Source organism: Protomyctophum bolini (genome assembly GCF_963924005.1).
Source record: "Protomyctophum bolini genome assembly, chromosome: 18".
Classification (NCBI taxonomy): domain Eukaryota; kingdom Metazoa; phylum Chordata; class Actinopteri; order Myctophiformes; family Myctophidae; genus Protomyctophum; species Protomyctophum bolini.
Window position 1 is genome coordinate 3,973,851 of NC_137879.1, and position 23,755 is coordinate 3,997,605.

The following is a 23,755-nucleotide window of genomic DNA, read 5'->3' on the forward strand; positions in this document are numbered from 1 at the left end:
GCCAAACAATTGTTCAAAAACAGCACTAACATGTTTACTTTGCACAGTTAATGCTTATATCGGTGGTTTTCAAGCCTTTAAGGTCCATTATTGATTTGTCATTTTGATGATATTTAGCCTCTCGGAGTCGGACCAAAGACTTATTTACAAACATTTAGTCGACTGGGTACAGGGAGAAATAACTGGATGTCCAGATGTCGGATTCACATGTATTAGCAACTTAAATAATTCATAATCACAATATGTACACATTAATTATAAAAACATTTACATTCAACTGAATGTACCAACTTCGTGTTGGTAGGGTACTTATCTCTCTCTCTCTCTCTAGACTGGAGCTATAAAGCTGTATTTTCAGACAGTGCCAGAATCTCTCCAGCAAACAAATTAGCAAAACTTGCTGGAATGGCAACGGAAGAGACCGCTTTCACACGCCCTCCTTATAGTCCGGTAGATTGAGACGAGATTTTAGGTGAATCGGTCACTTTTTCATAAAAGCATGAAACTTGGTACACAGTATACAGTTTGGGGCCCTAAACCACAGCCGCCTCCTATGGCAGAGGGCCTTGGAAGGCTTCAACACCTGCCCGTTTGCCTACGGGAAAACCGGCTCTGGGAAGTCGTACACCATGAGAGGCTGTGGCTAACAGACAGGTGTCATCCCCAGGTTCTGCCAAGAACTGTTCTCCAGACCGTCTGCTACACAAAACCCAGAGGCGACGGATCACGTGGACATGAGCTTCTTCGAGTTTTACAAGGAAAAGATCAACGACCGGTTGGTGACCAGGTATGAAAGCCACAAGAGGATTGCTTTGAAGGTAATATTCGGTATCATCATGTTTAGTTCAGGAGCTATGATGCAAAATACACCATTTGGTACAAACTGTACAAGTGTACCAAGTTTTGTGCTTTTATGAAAAAGTGAACGGTTTTCGTCTCGATCTACCGGACTATTAGCAGTAACAAAGTTCTGGTATTGCATGATTAGAGATGACTTTAGTCCATCAAAAGAACCATCATTATACAACTCTTCTCATATGGTCTGATTACAGCGAAAAAAACTAATTCTGACACACTGGAAGAAGGAAGAGGCTCCTGCATTTAAGCACTGGTTAAATGAAATGACTAGTACACTTCATCTTGAGAGAATAAGGTATTTCCTGAGAAACAGGGAGAGACAGTTTGATAAGATTTTGGCTGCCCCTTGTCCATTACCTGAGTAGAAACGATTAATAGACAGGATACCATTGATATGGTTGACTGTACGCCATTTTCTTTTCAGATGTTTTCCTTGAGCTTTCTATCATCTTATTATATAGTATGCAGTGTCACTGAGCAGTATGGGTGGGAGGGGTTAAGGGATTTCTTTATCTTTTTTGTCTTTCATTTTGTTTCATAAAAAAAGTATTTCATATTATAATGTTTGTAATAATGTATCTGTTCAATAAAAACATATTTGACAAAAAAAAAAGAACCGTCATTATCATTCATTATCACAAGGCTTAACAGGTAGAGTTGGCATTTGGCAGTTCTGTTCCGTTCTCGTTTTCGTTTTAACCCATTCTGACCTGAGATCAGATTCATACGAGGTTTCCACTGGACACACACTGGTCCGATTAACCCATTCTGACCCGAGATCAGATTCTAAAAATGTCAGTCGTTCTTCGATTTTTCAAAAAATAGCAGACCTACAAGCTCGTATCGCGCCACTCGGTGGTGCGCTATGAGCTTGTAGATCTGCTATTTTTCAATAGCTAAAGCATAACATGATGCCGACACCAAAACGGGTTCCCGTTCAGAATGGGTTAAACTGCCTGTGTGTTACAACAATTAAAGACCGTTTACAACTGTATAAAACTTCAAGGCAACTTGTGAACTATTTAAAATAAGACAATACCTTCAAGTATTTTGTAACCGATGGGATTGAATTGCATAATTGTACATATACCATGTTGGTTGTGGAAGACTAGATAGATAGATAGAATACTTTATTGGCAGTTTAAGAAAATTACAGAAAATGACATAATTTTAAAAAACGCCAAATGGACTTGGACACAAGAAAGCCTTCGCTTGTTTCCATTGTGGTCCACTTTGTAACATGAAACTATAAGGCTGGGAGCTATATACATAGGACAAGAGGTACCCTGAGAGAATAGTCCTGAGCATGGGAGATGGGCTATCCAGGGTCGGAAGCTAACTATGACCAGAGAGTGTGTAGATGGAGATGATGATGGAGATGATTTCAGGTCTTTCCTAAATATTGCAATAGAATTTAGGGATTTCAATATTGCAATAGAATTTAGGGATTTCAGGGCTGGAGGGAGTGCATTCCACAGAGTAGTGGCTGCGTAGAAAAAAGCATTTTTTCCCATGAGTGTCCTGAAACTGGGGGGAACTAGATCATAAGGACTTCCTCTGGTTGAGTACCTGTGAGCATCCCTCACTCTGGGCAGGTAGCCCATCAGGTACTCTGGAACAGAGGAACCTAGGATCTTGAAGACCAGACACAATGAGAGGCAAGATGAGACCTGGGGTTAAATTTTAGTAGTAACCTCACAAGCTTGTTTTGGGAGGTCTGCAGCTTTGTTTTCAAAAGCGTGGAGATGCCTCTGTACCATGACGTACACGCATAGTCAAAGTGGCACTGGATGAGGGCACCGGCCAAGGTCCTCATAGCACTGCTGTTGACATAAGGGGATATCCTGCCCAAGAAACGAGTTCTCTGGTTGACCTTTGAGATCACTTTGACTGCGGTAATGATGGTGGTGTTCTGTTAAAACATGTATGATACTGTGAATCTCCTCATTAAAAAGGATGCAACATCACATTTGCTTGTATGAAATAAAACATTGCCTAAAACTTCATTATGATTCTTATCCTACAGTGTTAATGTGGCACTTTGTATTTTTTGGAACCTATTTTGTATGAATAAAATGTCATGTTGTCCAAACAGTATGGTAGATCAGAGACCAGCATCCTGGTCAAGCTGGGTCAGGTTCTGGGTCAGGTTCTGGGTCAGGTTCTGGGTCAGTTCTGGGGCAGGTTCTGGGTCACGGTTATGGTCCTCCTGGCACCACATCTAATAGAGATGTAAAAGAGTGTCAGCGAAACATTGTGGTCTTCACGTTCACATCGTTATTAGAAATGCACGGTATTGAAATTATGACAGATGCGATTATTTGCATATAATACCGAATCCGATACAGACTGGATTCCGATCAGATTCCGATCCACGACGGTCTTTACTGCATATCACCCACCCCATTTCTCTCCCCATTTCCTGTCAGCCTACTGCCTGTCCCTCCATAAAAAAAAGAAAATAAAAAAAAAGTAAAATAAATGTTCTGTTGCAAGGACATGCTACTACCGGTAGTTGAATTGGTGTGTTTTGGGCTTTACGCGTCATTATATTTATATTGAAATCATTGTTGATTTTTTCTTCTTTTTAGCTGGTGAAAGTACATTAGCTGCACATCACCTCTTCAATCTCCTCCCATCAGGCAGGAGATATAGAGAAGTATCCAGAGCTCAACATGTCGCTTCAGGGATAGCACTTATACCCCGTAGCCATTAGACATCTGAACTCATAGTATATGCATAATAGCACTTTAAAAAACTGAATGTAATTTCCTATGCTGCTGGTTTTTGTTTTTGTATTGTACTGTCCTTCTTGTTTGTGTATCTATGGTTGTCTGTATATGTTGAGTATGAACCAAGACAAATTCCTATCAACTTGTTGACATGGCAAATAAATTATTGAATCTTGAATCTTGAATGGTGAGCCCTCCTTCCCCACTAACAGCCGAGGCTACAAAGCCATTGACGGTCAGGCATTATTATTTCATCCACAGTATCTGTGAAAACTATCTGGATTTGTTTTTGGCTTTTCTGCCTTTATTGATAAGTGTCATGTGAAGATAAGACAACAAAGAGGGAGGGGGAGAGACGTGCAGCAAAGGTTCACGAACAGGACTTTTTTTTTATGGCCATTAATAATAATAATAGTTAGTTACCATTATAGATAGATGGAAATATCAAATGCATTTCTGAAAAATAAAAGTGTTAACAGAAACCTTTTGGGGACCGCATGTAATTCTGACGGAGCATTAGTCCGACTAGCGGTTATGGTTTGAGGTGGGTTGTCCCTTCTTTAACCCATTCTGACCGGGAACCCATTTTGGTGTTAGCATCATGTTATGCTTTAGCTATTGAAAAATAGCAGATCTACAAGCTCATAGCGCGCCACCGAGTGGCGCGCTACGAGCTTGTAGGTCTGCTATTTTTTGAAAAATCGAAGAGCGACTGACATTTTTTTAAATCTGATCTCAGGTCAGAATGGGTTAATCAGACGTAGTGTGTGTCCAGTGGAAACCTCGTATGAATCTGATCTCAGGTCAGAATGGGTTAACAGAAACCTTTTGGGGACCGCATGTAATTCTGACGGAGCATTAGTCCGACTAGCGGTTATGGTTTGAGGTGGGTTGTCCCTGCTTTAAAAAAGGCTAAAGCTCAATAGTCCTGAGTGATCATTGCGTTTCTCTTCAATTAATACAGATAATACATTCTCAGGTGGGTTGCCAATTTCATCCAATCGGGAGATTCATTCATCAGCTCACATTTTATAGAATTCCAGTTCCTCTGTGTAAAGGACCACTTTTAAACTTATCTTCATATAATAGGTCCTCACTAATAATCATGATGAACGGGCATGATTGTTTTCTACTCAGTCTGTGTCTCATAGGAGGGCTGTGGGCAGTTTTTAGAATCTGATCTCAGGTCATTCTGACCTGAGATCAGATTCTAAAAATGTCTTCTACATCCTGACACTAGTTTTCATTCTGACCTGAGATCAGATTCTAAAAATATCTTCTGTCTGTCGCTCTTCGATTTTTCAAAAATAGCAGACCTACAAGCTCGTCGCGCGCCACTCGGTTAATCCAAAGCCACTTACAGTAACCAAGAAAACCACAAGGTAATGCATCAAATACATCCAGGATAATAATCATCCAGGATCATAAAGCAAAGCAGAAAGCTATCCTCCGTCCAACAGTAGATTAAACACTATGCATCCGTCTACATAACATGCTATCCTGCTAGCCTGCACGGTTGTCGAGACTAGGGCAAGTGCTACGGAAATTCCACTCGTTTATGGCGCGTCCCGACTAAAAATGTTATACAGACGTGAAAATTGATTTTCAGTTCACTAAAAGTCATAGTCTTGGAGAGAGAGACCCCTCTCAAGTCTTTAGCAAGGTTTTTAATTAATATGTGAAAAGAATATAGAACACTTTAACAGACACACACAAACAAAAAAAACATACCCTTTTTCCAACTGCAACAGATCCAACTGCGGCTGCCAACAAGATGAGAGCGCCGACCACGCAGAGAGCTATGATCTGTCCTGCATTCAGACCTGTAGGAATCGACACAAATCAAAATCACTTTGCATGTACAGACGGCTACAGTAGCAATAAACCTATGACTTTAGACCAGTGGTTCTTAACCAGCGGTCCGGGGACCACCAGTGGTCCCTTGAGGGGGTTCCAGGTGGTCCCCCAGCAAAGTTGTTAAGTACCAAATGGACCCTTATTCGATCTTTAACTCTTGAGTGTGAAATTAAACCATTTTACGCTCTCAAGTTACATTATTGTTAAACATCTGCATTACTGAATTTGCAAGAAGTCTACAACACAATTACAGAATGTAGAATAATTGTTATTTTCGATTGATGTTTGCCCGTCATCCCTACTATGCACATAATCTAACAACATCATATTAGGGTCCGAGAGGCTAAATCTCACCAAATGGTGATCCGTGGCTCAAATGCAGAATAAATAATTGGACCTCGATATGAAAAAGGTTGAAAACCTACTGCCGTGTAGACAATCACAATGAACAGAAACAAATAAACCCAACAAATATATGAATATTAGAGATGGCTCCTGTGTCATATGTAAAAAATGATATCTATATTGTATTGCTCTTTCCAAATAAAAACAAATATTATTAACCCATTCTGAACGGGAACCCATTTTGGTGTTGGCATCATGTCGTGCTTTAGCTATTGAAAAATAGAAGATCTACAAGCTTGCAGGTCTGCTATTTTTGAAAAATCGAAGAACGACTGACATTTTTTTAGAATCTGATCTCGGGTCAGAATGGGTTCATCAGACCAGTGTGTGTCCAGTGGAAGCCTCGTATGAATCTGATCTCAGGTCAGAATGGGTTAAAAAAAAAAAAAGAATATTAGAGATGGATGTAAAACAATACCTGGGATCAGTGGGACGTCATGGTGTGCCACAGCGGTCTGGTTGATGTGCGCGAGGTGAACCCTGCATGTGAACCTGCCGGTTCCCCTCGCCGTCAGGTTGCTCTGGACAGCATAGCAGTGTTCAGAAGGTGTGTACGTCGTCACCGAGGCTTCAGCAGCGAGGACGGTGCCCTCACTGTCCAGCCAGGACATCTTGGGGCGTGGGTACCAGCACCCAGAATCACACGTCAAAGACAAGCCGTCGTCTTTTGGTCCAGCCGAGTAGATCTCTGGCTGAGACACATTACCTGTAAAACAAAAAGAAAATCAACAACGGCACCACCTCCAAAGTCCTCAATAAACTGCAATATGTCCAGAATTCAGCTGCCCGCCTGCTCACCAGTACCCGTTCCAGAGACCATATTACACCGGTCCTCCGTGACCTTCACTGGCTACCGGTTAAACAAAGAATCCACTTCAAAACACTCCTGACCACCTACAAAGCACTAAATAACCTGGCTCCCCCATACCTCTGTGACCTCCTCAAACGCCATGCCCCCTCTCGCTCCCTCAGGTCTGGTGATGCAAACCTCCTCGACGTCCCCAAAACCAAATGCCGTACGTGGGGGGACAGAGCTTTCGCCTTTGCTGCCCCAACCCTGTGGAATGCCCTCCCTAAGGCACTCAGAGATGCCCCCACCCTTCAAATCCACCCTCAAAACCCACCACTTCAAAATTGCCTTCCCTATAGCTAACCCTTTTCACTGTCTTTTAATGTTCTTTAGCTTTTAGTGTTATTTTTCCTTTTTCTATTAAAAGTTTTTTTTAATTTGTTGTTACCTCTGTAAAGCCCCCCCCATGTAAAGCGTCTTTGGGTACTCAGAAAAGCGCTATATAAGTTTGAGATATTATTATTATTATTATTATTATTAAGTATTAACATTATCTACACTCGGCTATCGTATTCCATGGCTGGGCGCTTTGGTCGATTGATTGCCGATATTAGATTTGTGCGACAGAAGCAGTTAATGTGAGAACGGCTCTGCGACACATTGGGAGATAGTAGATCAGATTTCCTCCAGTGTGCGACTGTGAGTCTGTGACCCCGTCGTACGACGAAGTGTGCGGCCGTAACGTGTGCAGTGCCAGCACACGGTCAATGAACAAGACGAGACGACGCGACTGGCTTTCTTTTTCTACTGCCATGCACTTCTCATCACTGACCAAAACGTGTTCGTCTTGGGTATAAAATCATCTTAGCAGACCTTGTGTATCGAACTGTAGTTTCCTGTGCTTTAAAAAAAGAAACAGCGATACAAATAGCCTGCATTCTTAGACTCACTAAATTGAGAAAGGATTGCAATCAATGTCACCTTCCGGGGGTCCTGGTATTAGTGCTGCCAGAATTGGCCAAAAATGTAAAACTCTGTCTTTATCTATATGGTCCGGTCCTGTATGGTGCTGAGAAAGAGGTCTTGCGAGATCAAATGAATGATTCATAATGATCTTAATAGCCTAATTTTTGTATAATGTATTAGTTTACGTGGCACAGAGTCTCGCCATAACAATTTTTTAACGTTATTTTTTTTAATTCGAATCTTAATTTAAAATATTCTATTATTCTATTATTTTTTTTACATTCGAATATTCATTCGAATATGGAATATTTGTTGGCAGCACTACATGGTATGCAATACTCTACTCGAACATCGTTGAAGTGGGTCTCATAAAATGTCCCTGGAAAACAGTGGTTCTCAAACTTCTTCTTGTCAAATTGACACTCATTAGCCTGCGGTCCCCCATTAGAAAATATATGGCAAGGACACCCATAAGATAATATTTTTATGGCACTAGCAGTGATTCTCAACCATTTTAATTTCAAGGTCCCCCGGTTTGACCTGAATTAGGCTACGGCCCCCCATTTCTCTCTCTGGGACCCCAATGTATATCGTAAGATCAAAGTACATTTATATATATATGTATATATTTAACTCCGAGTGTACAAATGGAACAAATGCTTTGTACACTCATTTGACCCATTTGGTTCGTAACTATCATTTAACTGGGGACCCCCTGGAACTCCCTCGAGGACCCCAGGGGGTCCCCAGACCCCACTTTGGGAACTCAACATTTACGTTGGGTCCCGCTGGCTCCCGTTCCCGTTGCAGCCCTCGAGTGTGATCCATAATTCCATATAAATATCATCAAACATGATTGAAAATGATGGGAGTGTTCAGATTGGATATTTGACCAGGGGAAAGAACGCCCACTGTGTGCAAACACTGTGTAATTTCTAACAAGAAAAAACAACAACCTCCGGGACGACGGGTCCCGAAGCCATTTCCCGGGTTGGGAAATTGCGTGCCTTTCTACCCGGGATTAAACCCTATCCCACACTGAGAAGCACTTGGAATTGTAGGACAGTGAGGTATTATTTAGTTTGTGTAGTATTGTGAAAACAGCAATATTGTCACAATGCGAGGCATTGTGAGCGTTGTGAGGGTCCAGGCGGGGTCCCAAATAAAACCCCATCTAAAAGACCACCCCTGGGTCCCGGCCCCCGGGACCCATTACATGGAAAACCTATTTACATCACTGTGCTAATAAAAGTATTCAATCAAGTGGTGATTCTGTGAACCCTTACCGACGTGGAGATTGGTCAAACAGGATCTGCTGTGCAGGTCTGGAACTTTACAGAGGTACGTGCCGTCGTCAAAGAACTGCACCCCGCGCAGCTCCAGCGACAGATCACCCATGGCCAGCTTCTCCTCGGACACGCTGCACCTCTGTCCTCGGTACTGCTCGTTCATGTTCCGGTCTTCTTCCGCAAAGCCGTTCCGGTGGATGTACACGTACTCGGGTTTGAGGTCCGTTCTACTCCACTCCGTGGTCAGGTCTGTGGCGTTGACGGGCAGCACAATGCGACAGGGAAGGACCACCGTGTCCCCCACCGTGGCCAGCACGGGGCGAGACGGGCAGACCACCAGGCGATGCGCTCCTTAAAAAAGACAAAGCAAAGAAATGCATAGCGATGTTATTGTTAATATCTGATCTTCATTTGGATGGATGCGGGCTATGCCGTTTGCTAGAGGTGTGAATGTTCACTGGCCTCACAAGTTCCATTTGATTACGATTCAGCCGTCCGTGATTTGATTGTACGCCGGTGCATCTTCATTTTGTATATTGCTGCTAATGACAAAAACGGTCAATACAAGCCGTGAAATTTAATTAATAAAAAAATAATAAAATGCATTTACTTTTTGGATACCATGTGCAAAAGGGTGAGCAGTCGCTCACAAATTAAATTAAAAGTATGACCGTTTTATTTAAGCGCTTTAATGTGATACGTGTATAATCACAAATGACTTAACATTTAATTAAGAAAGATCAATGTGTTACATATAAGGTTGGGCGATGGGACAAATATATCACCAATGGAAACAAGCCCTCGAGGAGGGCTTTCTGAGTTATCCTTTTAGCACCATTGTATAATCGTACAGCTGTACAATTTGCAAACAGTGCAGAAAGTACTCAAATCAATCAAAATTGGCATGTAACGCAAACATCATGCCAACATAAAATTAGCCCTGTATACGCTCACTCAGTGCAGTGACAGACTGACAGTCCAGGGGACTGTAGGCAATTTCTGGGTATAGTTACTATATAGGTACGCTCAAGGCCTATTAATAGTCTGGATTTTCACCTTCCTTCTGTAGCTCATCTGAAGGCTCATACATAGTCTGGATTTACGGTGGTGAGGTGACCACCGAACTACAACATGACGTCACGAGCCACGGTGAAGAGCAAACCACCGCCACCGCTCCAGCCCATCTCTCTGTTTTTACTCACCACCGCTCAATGTTATTTCAGCTCCGGTGGTCAGCTCACCACCGGAGCGGTGGTCACCTCATCACCGAAAATCCAGACTATGAATAGGCCTTAAGTCACTCAGATGAGCTACATCTTCATGTCCGTGGAAGTGGATGAGTCAACTGATCAAACTGATACAGCAATTGCTTAGATTGCTCCATAGTGTGTGTGTGTGTGTGTGACTGTGTGTGTGTGTGTGTGTGTGTGTGTGTGTGTGTGTGTGTGTGTGTGTCTGACCTGTGTGCGTGTGTCTGACCTGTGTGCGTGTGTGTGTGTGTAATTATAACTGTCTGAAGGGAGTAAAAAAGAAGCCACCTGCATACCTCACGTGGTAACCGTGGTAACCATGTCTAGTGGCAAAACCCAAAATACTGTATCAGGTGACGGGGGGTATATACTGAGGGGAAATACAGATTGATAATAAAATACTTTGAAACATAGTTTTTTTTTGTCCAGCTCATGAATGTAGCCTGTGATAGTGTGATTAGTGAGTAACAAGTAAGAAGAAAACAAAAACAATCTTAACTAGGGATGCACCGAAAGGGAAATTCTTGGCCGAAACCGAATACCGAATATAGGAAACAGTTGGCCGAAAACCGAATTCCGAATATGATTAATATTATATATCTTTTTTCCTACCATTGCTGTCATGGCCGTACCTTAAAGCTACCTGATTTGACAAAAGAAATGGTTATGGCAAAACTCACTTAAATAATAATCACTATTATGGGTCCAGAAAACATGTTTTCAGCTCTTTTGAATGCATTAATTGCATACACTATTCGGTGATATATTTTCTGCCTATTTGGGCCGAAACCGAATAGGCCGAAAATGCATTTTTAGCCATTTTCTGCCGAATATTTTCTGCGGCCGAATATTCGGTGCATCACTAATCTTAACCCATGGTGCATGAATGCCCCACCACTATTGTGTCGGGTGGGTCCATCGTAGATCTACGATGAACCCACCCGACACAATAGTGGTGGTCCCCAGGCTGCTCCTAGTCAGAATGGTGGTCCCTGGGTCAAAACCAGTTGAAAACCCCGGGCCTATCTATTATGTTATGTTTGTCAATCAAAACTTAACCTTGTCCAAAGTTCACAAGATAAATTATTCCATTGCAATACAACCTTACATTGTGTGCTTGGCAGAGGCGATATACAACATAAAAAATCTCATAATATAAAGTCACACAAACAGAATAAACAATAATAACATAGTATACCCCCATTATCTTTGTAATCACTGCATGGTGAAAATGTATCATTGGATTACAATAGATTCTGCTAAAGACAAAGTCCATAGTGTTTGTCAGACAGACGTTTCACCTACCCCCTTGGCAGAGCGCCAACAACGAAAGACCCACAATGACCATGGAGGAAGCATCAAGCACCATTCTGTTGTTTATAGTCCTCTCTCTTGGCTTCAGGATAAATGAAATGAATGACTCAATTCAAGAGAGTGTTCAACTGACGGTAAGGAGGGAAGGAGGAGTCAGGGAAGGAGGAGTCAGCTATGAAGTTAGCTAGTCAAGTTCTGAATGAGATTTCTAAGGCTAAAGACTGAATTTCCTGGACATTCTTCAGCCTGTTCAAGAAGCTATTGCTGTGTAATATGCTGTGGCATTTATGGACTGATTATGGATACTGGATGGATGCGGGCTATGCCGTTTGCTAGAGGTGTGAATGTTCACTGGCCTCACAAGTTCCATTTGATTACGATTCAGCCGTCCGTGATTTGATTGTACGCCGGTGCATCTTAATTTTGTATATTGCTGCTAATGACAAAACGGTCAATACAAGATACAACATAAAATAAAATAAAATTTTCTTTAGCAGACCTTTACTTTTTGGATACTATGTGCAAAAGGGTGAGCAGTCGCTCACAAATTAAATTAAAAGTATGACCGTTTTATTTAAGCGCTTTAATGTGATACGTGTATAATCACAAATGACTTAACATTTAATTAAGAAAGATCAATGTGTTACATATAAGGTCGGGCGATGGGACAAATATATCACCAATGGAAACAAGCCCTCGAGGAGGGCTTTCTGAGTTTTAGCACCATTGTATAATCGTACAGCTGTACAATTTGCAAACAGTGCAGAAAGTACTCAAATCAATCAAAATTGGCATGTAACGCAAACATCATGCCAACATAAAATTAGCCCTGTATACGCTCACTCAGTGCAGTGACAGACTGACAGTCCAGGGGACTGTAGGCAACCTCTGGGTATAGTTCTCAAGGCCTATAAATAGTCTGGATATTCACCTTCATTCTGTGGCTCATCTGAGTCACTCAGATGAGCCACGTGAGTCACGTTTCATAAAAACTGCGCTTTCCCCGCACCAGAAACGCTGCGACTGCTTATCCTTTTGCACATTGTATCCAAAAAGTAAAGGTCCGCTAACTCAACTAATTTTAAAAATCCACGTTACGGGTTGAAACGAGCGTTTAAATCGTGTGCAATTAGGTTTTCCAAGTGCCCCCCCCCTTCTCCTCACTGTAAATGTTTCTTTTCCCTTTTTGTTACTTCCTACTGATAACTATGCATACTATAAACTATATTACTCACACACTCACATATTTCCTGTGTGTTTTTCACTCTTGAGCAGTAGGCTGAATGTCATAGTTTATTATTGAGACAGACAAAAAAATAAAACAGACTCAAGTGCGCACCCAAGTGGTCAAAGTTGTGTGCTGTTAACTGTCAACTACCAACATGACAACAATGTATTATGTGCATTTATCTAGTGTACATCGAGGCATTGTGAGCTTGTAGATCGGCTATTTGAACTATTCAAAAAAGCAAAGTAGTTTAGGGATAAGGGGTTTAGCACGCAATAGAGCCCTCAGTTTTTGATGAAAAAAAATGTATGGATTTATTATGAACAGGGATGGTAAATAAAATATGTTGAAATACAATTCCTGTTCTGTTCTTTAACTACGGTATATAGAAGTGTCTATTTGTACGTATCTAAATGTTTTGATGAAGTGGACCCTGTTGTGAACAAGTGTAATGCTTAATTGGGTCGTCCACTCACAGTTAACAGTCTTTGTATTGAGTTTGTGCTTGAAATGTACTGTAATTCTGCAAACTGTTAATACATATTTCAATCAATCAATCAAAAAACTTCAGTTCCTCCAGTCGACATTCGACAGGAGTCACTCTGGTTGTAAAAAACATGTAGGGTGACATGACATGACGCTCGTTTCAACCTTTAACTTGGATTTTCCTTGTCCGCTCCTATAAGTAAAATTAGTTTATCTGTCCCACATTGTGACTGGCAGACAGCAGTGTTCAAACGCCTAATAGTTGTCTTTCTGTTGTTGTTGTTGTTACCAGTAAAAAATATGCCTAAACCTATAACCTTAACCTCAGTAAAACTATGCCTAAACCAAATGCCTTATAGGCCTACAGTATTTTTGCATGGCTATGTCTCTCCTCTCCAGAGCTCTGCCTAACTCGTATGACTGACTCGCATCTTAATGACACCCTCAGACTGGCAATCACTAAATATGAACCAGATTTCAAAACGCTTGCAGATAAAGTGCAGTCACTTCATTGAAATGAGAAACAAAATATTGTGCTGTAAAAGCATTTTGTTTTATTTAAAAAAACTCAACAAAGAAGTTTATTTGTATTTTTGTCCTAGATAGATCTAGGTAGATCTTGGCTTACAATTGGGAATAAAATGGGCCCTTGGGCTTGAAAAGGTTGGTTACCACTGGCCTAAGTAGACTACCCCCCCCTATCCCAGTCTCTACTCTATGGCTCTGGTGCAATGGAAGCGGTGACCAATGTGACCAATGTGACCAATGCAACAACCCGTCAACGCCCACCAGCTTTTTAATGTGTAGCTGCTCCGAAAAAACAAAATGATATGGACCTCCCCGACTTTCATTTAAAAACAAACAAATGGATCATCTCGCTCACATAATTTTGTTTTTTCTACTAGTGGACTTCTCAGAAGGTAGGTTAATTTAATTCAAATAAATGTTAACATGGCCGTAATAAGCTATAATTCGGGCTTCAGCAGCGGGCTTCTTTTGTTGCCACTTGCCTATAAGATATAATTCGGGCTTCAGCAGCGGGCTTCTTTTGTTGCCACTTGCCTATAAGATATAATTCGGGCTTCAGCAGCGGGCTTCTTTTGTTGCCACTTGCCTATCGTGTGCAGCTGTTATGTTACATTATGACAGAAATAAACTAATTAAACTGTACGAACTGGAGAACATACTAACTAGATAGACAGACAGATTTGCGCAATTTCTCAGCTACCAAAAATCATAGATCTACGATGAACCCACCCGACACAATAGTGGTGGTCCCCAGGCTGCTCCTAGTCAGAATGGTGGTCCCTGGGTTAAAACCAGTTGAAAACCCTGGGCCTATGCAATACAAGTGGCTGGACTGTGTAAAACACCTTTACACAGAAATGTTAGGCAGTTACCTGTAGCATCTCCACCTTACAGTCTACCCTCCTGCCAGGTGCTACAGATGCTACAGGCTCCTGGCAAGTGGCAAGAGAGACAGAGAGAGACAGAGAGCGAGACAAGCAAAGAGAACCGGTTCAACCATCAATATTTATTGCAATTACTGATGGGGGTAGGAGTAAATAAGTTTTTACTTCTTCCTACTCCTTTTTGAACTTCAGGTGCAAGACCTATGATCACATTGTTGTCATTATATTTTTTCTTATTTCATTCAAAAAAGAAATATACATGCATTGTGGTTATATATATATATATATATATTGTTTTTTCTTTTTCTTATTTGACTGTCTTACCTGAAGGTTTCAAAATAAAGATAATCAAAAAAAAAATCAAAAAAAAAGCCTCGATATACCTAGGCTTTCTTTTAAGATATTTGGTTACCGTTAACTATTATACATATTAAGGTTAAAGACAAGTTACCTTTCACACACGCGACGTAGCAGATGATCCAACACATTACGCGAAAAGACATTGTGAAAAAGTACTGGATGTCACTGTGCATCATTCTGATCTGAACGGTAGCCTAATAGTCGTCTCGCCTTTTCCTCCGAGGTGGTTGGGGAAAGTGGAAAGCCAAGCCTGGTGAGGCTTAGAGTATATATACAAACTCTAAGTGAGGGGAGGTTACTAGGGGCAGTGCTAGGCCCCACCTTTTCCGCCGAGGTGGTAGAAGAAAGTGGAAAGCCAAGCCTGGTGAGGGCCCCTCACTGAGGGGAGGTTACTAGGGGCAGTGCTAGGCCCCACCTTTTCCTCCGAGGTGGTGGAGGAAAGTGGAAAGCCAAGCCTGGTGAGGGGAGGTTACTAGGGGCAGTGCTAGGCCCCACCTTTTCCGCCGAGGTGGTGGAGGAAAGTGGAAAGCCAAGCCTGGTGAGGGCCCCTCACTGAGGGGAGGTTACTAGGGGCAGTGCTAGGCCCCACCTTTTCCTCCGAGGTGGTGGAGGAAAGCCACTACTACCCACTAGGAGCCTAACCTCGCCCACAGACCAGGCTTTCGACAATACACGCCACAATTCCGTGCTACTGAAATCATTTCGGCACACAGCGCCGAAAAAGCGGTAAAATAGGAGTATGAATCGGCCCTAAGACTATCGTGTGTTATTCACAAGACACAGTACTAATTAGAGAGCTGTTGAAAATGTTAACTGCTCGAGTCTCGCACTCCACAAAACATTTAAAATGTGTAGGCAGGCAGCTATAGCGATTGATGAACAGTATGTGTAGAATACAGTACATTTAAAATTAAAGCACATACAACTCAATACAACATTAACTGTTGCTAGTGGACGACACCATCAAGATCAAGATAAAGCATTACACTCGTTTACAAGACGGTCGTTCGGTCGGTCCGCCATCTTGCCTAGTTTTTGTCCATACCAAAACTAGGTCCACTACATGTTGTGTTTGTAATGTTGCACGTTACCTGATATATTGAAGAAGCTGGTCCATGATGTTACCACTGCGAGGGCAACGTTGAGATAAATTAATCCACATTATGATTTAAAAATTGAAAAATACAGGCGTTGACCTGATCCGAATTCAGTGAATCTCTAACCTCTTGGAGAGACGCGTCAGTGGGCGGGTCCGTCTGACTACGGGCTATGACGTGAAATGCACTCTGCAGAGCCATGTGACTCTACTGCGCGCGCACACACACACACACACACACACACACACACACACACACACACACACACACAGTATATATATCTATAGCCTTAATGCAATAATGTTTTGTCTGATTGATTGAAGTATTTATTAACAGTTTGCATAATTACAGTACATTTCAAGCACAACTCACTCACACACACACACACACACGCACAAATCCAACTTGAAAACACACCATTTTAGTCTGGCTTTTAATACAGTGGTGAAGTTATTGTTTATTGTTGTTCATTGTTTTTGTTGTTATTTGTGTTTGCTTGGCCCGTTTTATGATTGTATTACATGTTCTACTATTGCACTGTGGATAGACTACGGTCTACCTGTTCTCTGGAAAGCACTTTGGGTCAACTGTCTGCTGTCGTTTTTAAATGTGCTATATAAATAAAATTGACTTGACAACTCAATACAAAAACTGTTAACTGTGAGAGTGGACGACCCAATAAAGCATTCCACTTGGAAGAATAGGCTGTCCTCATTCACTAGGTACTGGTGGCTGGTGATTCAAAATGGTCTGTCTACAATACATCAGGTAAGCCCTGCAACATGCTGATAAGGAACAAACAGTGGTTAAAGTGCACCATCTAGTGGACAGATGTCAGAACATTAAAACTATTACTTTGCAAAGCTAGGCCGGTTAAAAACAACAATACAATAGTCATCATTTTAGTTAAAAAAACAAAACGTTTGTTCTTTTGCTTCGTAATAATTTATATACTGTTTGTTAAGTATATTACTGGGGACGGGTTCCCCCCTGTCTCTCCAGCTCTTTATAAAGAAATGTCCAGGTGTCTTGATTTCATACAATCTGATTTTGTCAGCTCATTTTTGTGTGCCAGCACTTCCAATTTCAGTTGTTTGCCCCATATAAGATCTCTCTGCTGTTTGGAATGGATACCAGCCAAACAATTGTTTAAAAAAACAGCACTAACGTGTTTACTTTGCACAGCTATTGCTTATATCAGTGGTTTTCAACCCTTTTCATAGTTGGAAAAGGGGCAACCATACCCTTTCATATCAAGGTCCATTATTTATTTGTCATTTGAGCCACGGGACCATCTGGGGGAAGCTGGAACCCCCTCAAGGACCACTTGAAAACCACTGGCTTATATCATGAGGGTACAAAACACTCAAGGAATTATTTTACTAATTTAGCAAGATTAACTTCTATAATGTATTTAGCAAGAAATACTGTAGCAGTGACTATACTACAAACATTTAGCCATCAGGCTGGGCACAGGGAATAATAACTGGATGTCCAAACTGGAACTGCTGTCGGATGAGGTTCACATTTATTAACATGTAACATGAACAGCATAGTTTTGTTGCCAACTTAAATAATTCATAGTCACAAATTAATATGTACAAATGAAAAACATTTACATGCAACTGAAAAACATTTAAAGTCACCATACCAACTTTGATGAGGCAGTATGGTTTCCTCTAAAGTTAATATTTTGGACATGGACTCTGGTTTCTGCTCGAAAGCAGATATATATATATTTTATATTAATTCCTTCTCTTTTTCTCTCTTTCTTTCAATGTATTTACAAAAGTGCAACTCTCACCTTTTGAGGAAACAAATAAAATGTATTAAAAAAAAAACAGCATTGAAATTAAATGTATTAAAGGAGAATGCCATACTAGAAGGCTTCCTCATACCTTTATTTGTAGTTGTTACGTCCCCACCAAAGAGGTCCAGGTGTCATTTTGTGCAACATGAATTGCATTGAATGGAATGGGGCTATGGGGTGTTGTGCTAATTCGCTATTTCCATCGCTCAAAAATCAATTATTTTTGTATACATCCTCTCTTCGCAATGTAAATAGTATCCAAAGCGGCACACTTTACTACCGGTACTTATTTCGATGGAAATAAGCGAGTTAGCACAAAAACCCAACCCCCATTGAGAGCTTAGATTATGGGAAATAGCCAATAATGCACTTTTGCACAAAATAACACCTGGACCTCTTTGGTGGGGACGTAACAACTACAAATAAAAGCTATAACTGGGTACAGTAGGCAGTGAAATATAAATATGTTAATAACGTAACAATTAAGACCGTTTACAACTGTATAAAAATGTTGAAACGTCAAGGCAACTTGTGAACCATTTAAAAATGAAGACAACATCTTCAAGTATTTTGTAACCGATGGGATTGAATTGCATAATTCCACATATACCATGTTGGTTGTGGAAGACCGCGGTAATGATGGCGTTCTGTTTGACCGAGTTAAAATGTGTGATACTGTAAATCTCATCATGTGTGCTTGTCATCTTCGGTGAAGAACATCCTCCTGGTCAAGCTGGGGAAGGTTCTGGGTCACAGACAAATCTAAAGTACTGCCTCCGCATCTAATAGAGAAGAGAGATGTAAAAGAGTGTCAGTGACAGTGAATCATAGGTCGATTTCCGGTTACGTCATCCTCGTCACGATAGAAACCAAACCACGTATGTCTTAAAAGTTATCAAAAAAACAGCGAATTAAACATAAAACAAGAGACGTGTTTAGCAGGGATAGACAATGGGGAAAAAAGTGGGGTTTAGCGGGAAAGTGTTACAGAGACAGGCTGCTCTGTGACTACAAAGCCATTGACGGTCACATTATTATTACATTATCAGTAACGGTGAAAATAATCTGGATTTAGTTTTTTATCGGTTCAATACAGATATGCCAATGTTATGGCCAATCAACACGCTACCGATTATATTCTTCCACTTGCTTATCGTGTGTCTCTACTAAAAGTGGTATTCTGAAAAGTGGTATTCAATTTAATAATAATAATAATAAATTTTATTTATATGGCGCCTTTCAGTTCACTCAAGGCCGCCTAACAAAACAGAAAAGACATACAATACAATAAAGCAAGTTTAAAATACACACAAAGGCCTGCAGCAGACTTCTACTCAAGGTGGGAGTAGGCTTGTCTGAATAGGTGAGTTTTGAGGTGGGATTTGAAGGTGGGGAGTGAGTCCATGTTTCGAATGTCGGGGGGAAGGCTGTTCCAGAGGCGAGGGGCAGAGCGGCTGAAAGCTCTACCCCCCATGGTGGACAAACGAGCTGGGGGAACAGTGAGGTTGGTGGAGGAGGCAGACCTAAGTGACCGGGTGGGAGTGTTGATATGGATGAGATCAGACAGGTATGGGGGGGAGAGGTTATGGATGGCATTGAATGTGTTGAGGAGGATCTTGTAATCTATGCGGTATTTGATGGGTAGCTAAAGACTTGGAGACAGACGCCTGTAAATAAACAAACTGAATATAGAACACTTTAACATACACACGCACAAACATACCCCTTTGTAGATTCTTTTCACAATTCCCCCTTTGTAGATTCTTTTGCCAATTCCATCCCACGGTTGCCAAAAAGATGAGAGCGCGGACTGCGCAGAGAGACACAATAACAATGGCCGCTATGATGTGTCCTGGCAGTCCTGCACAGTCCACACCTGTACGAATCAACACAAGGAACAAATCACACTGTTGTACAGACTACAGAGATAGCTATAGCGATAAACTCAACGTCATTCATTACTGTGTAGAACAGTGGTTCTCAACCAGTGGTCAGGGGACAAACAATGGTATTTGAGGTGGTTCCAGGTAAATAAAATGATGAAGAGTTAGTAGGAGAATTGTTATTTTGCCTGCATCTATCGTACCAACATCAATACAGTATGGAATTGTGGACATAATCTTATCCAACAACCACCAAATATTCCACGTTTTCATCTCATCTCATCAAATGGTGGTCTGAGGTAACCCGACGCTGCCAGATGAGGGCGGTATTGCGGAAACATATTCCCCAACACAACACTCATCTGGGACCTCTGACGGAGTTGAGCCCTGAGTCAGATCTGCTTCGTACCGAACCAATCAGCGTGAGCTAAAGGCGGGATGCGGATGTGACGGTATATAGACACGTCGATATGATTGGTTGTGTTTGCACGCCCCCACACGGTGATAGACAGACGCTCCCATCCAATCATCTACCATGTATCTTGAAAAAAAGGAACAGCCCCGTCATCGAATTTGCTTCCGCGATCCCAGATCCAAATAAGCTGTGAAACAAATTTGTGTAGCAAGCTTTTTGGATCTGGCAGCGTCAGGTTAGGTCTGAGGCTCAAATGTGGAAACAATAATAGACCTCGAAATGAAAAAAGGTTGAAAACCACTGCCGTGTAGACAATCTCAATGAACAGAAATAAATAAACCCAACAAATATATGAATATTAGAGATGGATGTAAAAACATTCAATACCTGAGATCAGTGGGATGTCTTTATTGTCTTTTGGTCCAGCTGAATAGGTCTCTGGCTGAGACAGATTCCCTGTAAAACAAAAAAAAAACATTATCTACCCAGCTATCAGATACTATGGTTGCGTGTTCGGCAATTATTTTATTTGTGCGAGAACAGCTCTGCGACACATTGTGAGATTGTCGATCAGTCGATTGTCGATCAGCGACTGCGATCCCGTCGTACCACGAAATGTACGGCTGCGATGTGTGCAGTGCCAGCACAGATGCTAAAACAGTCTCGACCCTTTGGTGTGGTTTGGGCTTTAGTCTCACTAAATTGAGAGAGGACGCAATCGTGTCACCCTCCGGGGGTCCTGGGGTGCAATACTGTACTCTAACATCGTTGAAGTGGGACTCAAAAAATGTCCCTGGGATCTAAAAAGGTCCACTCCGTCCTGGGTCGTCCCATTACATTGAAAACCTAGTATTCAGTCAATCAAGTGGTGATTCGGTGAACCCCTTACCAATGCGGAGCTTGATCACACATGATCTGCTGTCCAGGTCTGTGTGCGGGTCTGGAACTTTACAGCGGTACGTGCCCTCGTCAGAGAGGTGCAGCCCGCGCAGCTCCAGCGACAGATCACCGCCGGCCAGCTTCTCCTCAGACACGCTGCACCTCTGTCCTCGGTACAGCTCGTTCAGGTTCCGGTCTTCTTCTGCATAGCCGTTCCGGTGGATGTACACGTACTCGGGTTTGAGGTGCGACTCCGTTCTACTCCACTCCGTGGTCAGGTCTGTAGCGCTGACGGGCAGCTCAATGCGACAGGGAAGGACCACCGTGTCCCCCACTGTGGCCAGCACGGTCTGAGACGGGCAGACCACCCGATGCGCTCCTTAGAAACAAAGCATACAAAATGTTAATATTGCTTGCCAGAGGTGTGAATGTTCACTGGCCTCACAAGTTCGATTTGATTTACGATTCAGCCGTTCGTGATGATTGTACAATACATTTCATTTTCTATATCGCTTGCTGCCAATGACAACTTTAACACAAATGTCTTAATGTTACAAAAATTATATTGTTTATTGTATATTATTGCATGTCTATAAATGCCTTGATGAATTTAACACACAATGGAAACAAGCTCTTGGGGCTTAGCTCTGTCCTGTACTATTTGCAAAATGTTCAGAAAGTACTTGTTGGAGCCAAAATGCTCTTTGTTTATTTTGTTTTGTTTATTTAAACTAATTAATGATTAAGTTAGCGTGTCCTTCTTTACGATGACGCCATGGCAATCATTCAGTCAGAATGGTGGGTGGGTGGTTGTCATGGAAACCCTCATTACCCGTCACTGTGATGGCACTCAGGTGCGACAGGGGAAGAGGACACTGTGCGTGGTCGATAGGTTCAGTTGTTTGTTTAAAAGTTTACACAGTTTATTTACGTTTGAATACTACTGCTGAAAGAAAGTAGATATCAAATAAATGGATTGACATATCCGAAAGTAACACAACTCTCTGGACATTGAATTAATCACTGCACGCGTCAAACTCAGTTCAACCCAGTTGCCCTGCTGTTTAGCCTAGTCTAGTGGTACAGGCTTCACAGTACTCAATCAAAACGAGCATGTATTGCAAACATGAAACATGCCAACATAAAATCAGTTAAATGCGACGCTAAATGCTTGTCTAGACTACGTTATGTGCTTATGTCGGTGTACCGTGTACGCTCCACCTCTGCTGCATCACATCTTAATAGACTAATTTGATTTCCACCATTTAAGTTACTCGGTGATTTCTTTCTACACCGTTACACAGAAATGCTAGGCTAACTGGTAGTTAGCATAGTTGCTGCTGCTGGACCGGAAATGTCACACAACAATCGGTGACCCATCGACAAATGTTGCGTGCCACTGCCAGCAGTCAGTGTTGGTCGCGCTTTTCAATAGGTCACCAACTAGCCCAAATTTTTAGATTCTCGTAGAGGTTTTTTTCGATTCAGAATCGAAAAAAACCTCTACGAGAATCTAAAAGTTTGGGCTAGGTCACAGTCACCAACCACAGTCGGTGTTAATGAATGTCATCCAGAGAAGCCGGCATCCACTGAGAAGATGCTAGTTAGCATCATGCCTTACGCTGAGCAGCGGACATGATCACAACCATACGATTACGAATGGTTTTCATCATGCATTAGAAGATATATTTGGTAACTATTAGGTTAAATGTACCTTTCACACACGTGATGTAGCAGAAGATCCAACACATCAAGCACGTCAACCGCAAAGGCATTGTGGACAAGTTGTAGTGGATGTTGTTCAAAGTTAAACTAAGAGCCGGTCGTGTTGTGATGGTGAATCAGATGCTTCTACAACTGAGCGGAACTTAACATGGCCTCCCTGCAGCCGGTCACTCGAGCTAGTAGCTAGCTACCGTTTGTTTGTTTTTTGCACACGTTTCCGCGTTACGTCCATTACGTCAATTATTAACCCGCCCCAAACCGTTGCGTGAAGGACAGTCACGTTCCACGGTTAGGAGGCCATGATTAAATTACATAAATAAAATTATAAGAGCGTAAAGCAATAACAAAATAAGGGGGGGGGGGGGGGGGGTGAGAGATCAGGAAACCTATGTAGGCCTATGTTATGTACGATTATCTGACAAAGGTCGCATTATTCCTTCTTTTATTATTGTGAAAACTGGGTTTCTATTCTTAGCAGTGTCGCCTTCCTGCTCGAGCGCCTCAGACGCCGCCTGCACCGCAAAAACATGTAAGGTGTAGGGCAGGCAGATATCTGAATGAATGATATACTATGTATCCTACGTTACCTGATGTATTGAAGCAGCTGGTCCATGATGTTCCCACTACCACCAGATAAATTAATCCACATGATTTCAAAAGTGAAAAGTACAGGCGTTGACGCTGAAAAAGGCGAGTCAGAGAAAAGTGTCTCGTATTTTAGAGCCGTGTGCAGACAGACAGAAAGTGTGAAAGTGTGGCGCCCAGCGGATGTGTGCCGTGTGCATGCATAGAGCCAGCCTCACGACCGCAGGTGCCGTGTGCAGAGCTGTTGTTATTGTCTGAGTGTTGCCAGATTTGGCAAGAGAAACAAGCGGCAGGTCTAACGAAAACAGGCTCAACTGATCTGACTATTAGTAACAAGCAAGACGTATAACGCATCTACACGAGCTTGAAGATCATCCTTGTTTTAAAAATGTCTTTGTTTTAAAAATGTTCTTA

General features: G+C 41.9%; 1 protein-coding gene across 2 annotated transcripts; it reads right to left on the reverse strand.

The window, feature by feature from the left end:
- Nucleotides 1–1,811: 1,811 nt before the first annotated feature.
- Nucleotides 1,812–22,871, reverse strand: LOC308333015 (butyrophilin-like protein 10). Of its 2 annotated transcripts, XM_080789186.1 has the most exons (6): nt 22,746–22,871; nt 21,042–21,410; nt 20,540–20,608; nt 6,271–6,558; nt 5,322–5,413; nt 1,812–3,079 (listed from the first exon to the last, which is right to left on the reverse strand). In XM_080789186.1, the coding sequence occupies exons 1-6, from the start codon at nt 22,804–22,806 to the stop codon at nt 2,963–2,965; spliced, it is 996 nt and encodes a 331-aa protein (XP_080645312.1). In that variant the 5' UTR covers nt 22,807–22,871; the 3' UTR covers nt 1,812–2,962. The 2 variants fall into 2 exon arrangements, with proteins under 2 accessions (XP_080645312.1, XP_080645313.1); XM_080789187.1 differs by lacking the exon at nt 20,540–20,608.
- Between the last annotated feature and the right edge of the window lie 884 nt (nt 22,872–23,755).

Excerpts from the sequence above, each read along its gene's own strand:
- LOC308333015 (XM_080789186.1), bottom strand. The coding sequence starts at position 22,806 with ATGCCTTTGCGGTTGACGTGCTTGATGTGTTGGATCTTCTGCTACATC. Across the intron at positions 21,411-22,745 it reads CTACATCACGTGTGTGAAAG|GAGCGCATCGGGTGGTCTGC; the intron begins GTACATTTAACC and ends TTTGTTTCTAAG. Across the intron at positions 5,414-6,270 it reads TGACGTCCCACTGATCCCAG|GTCTGAATGCAGGACAGATC; the intron begins GTATTGTTTTAC and ends CGATTCCTACAG.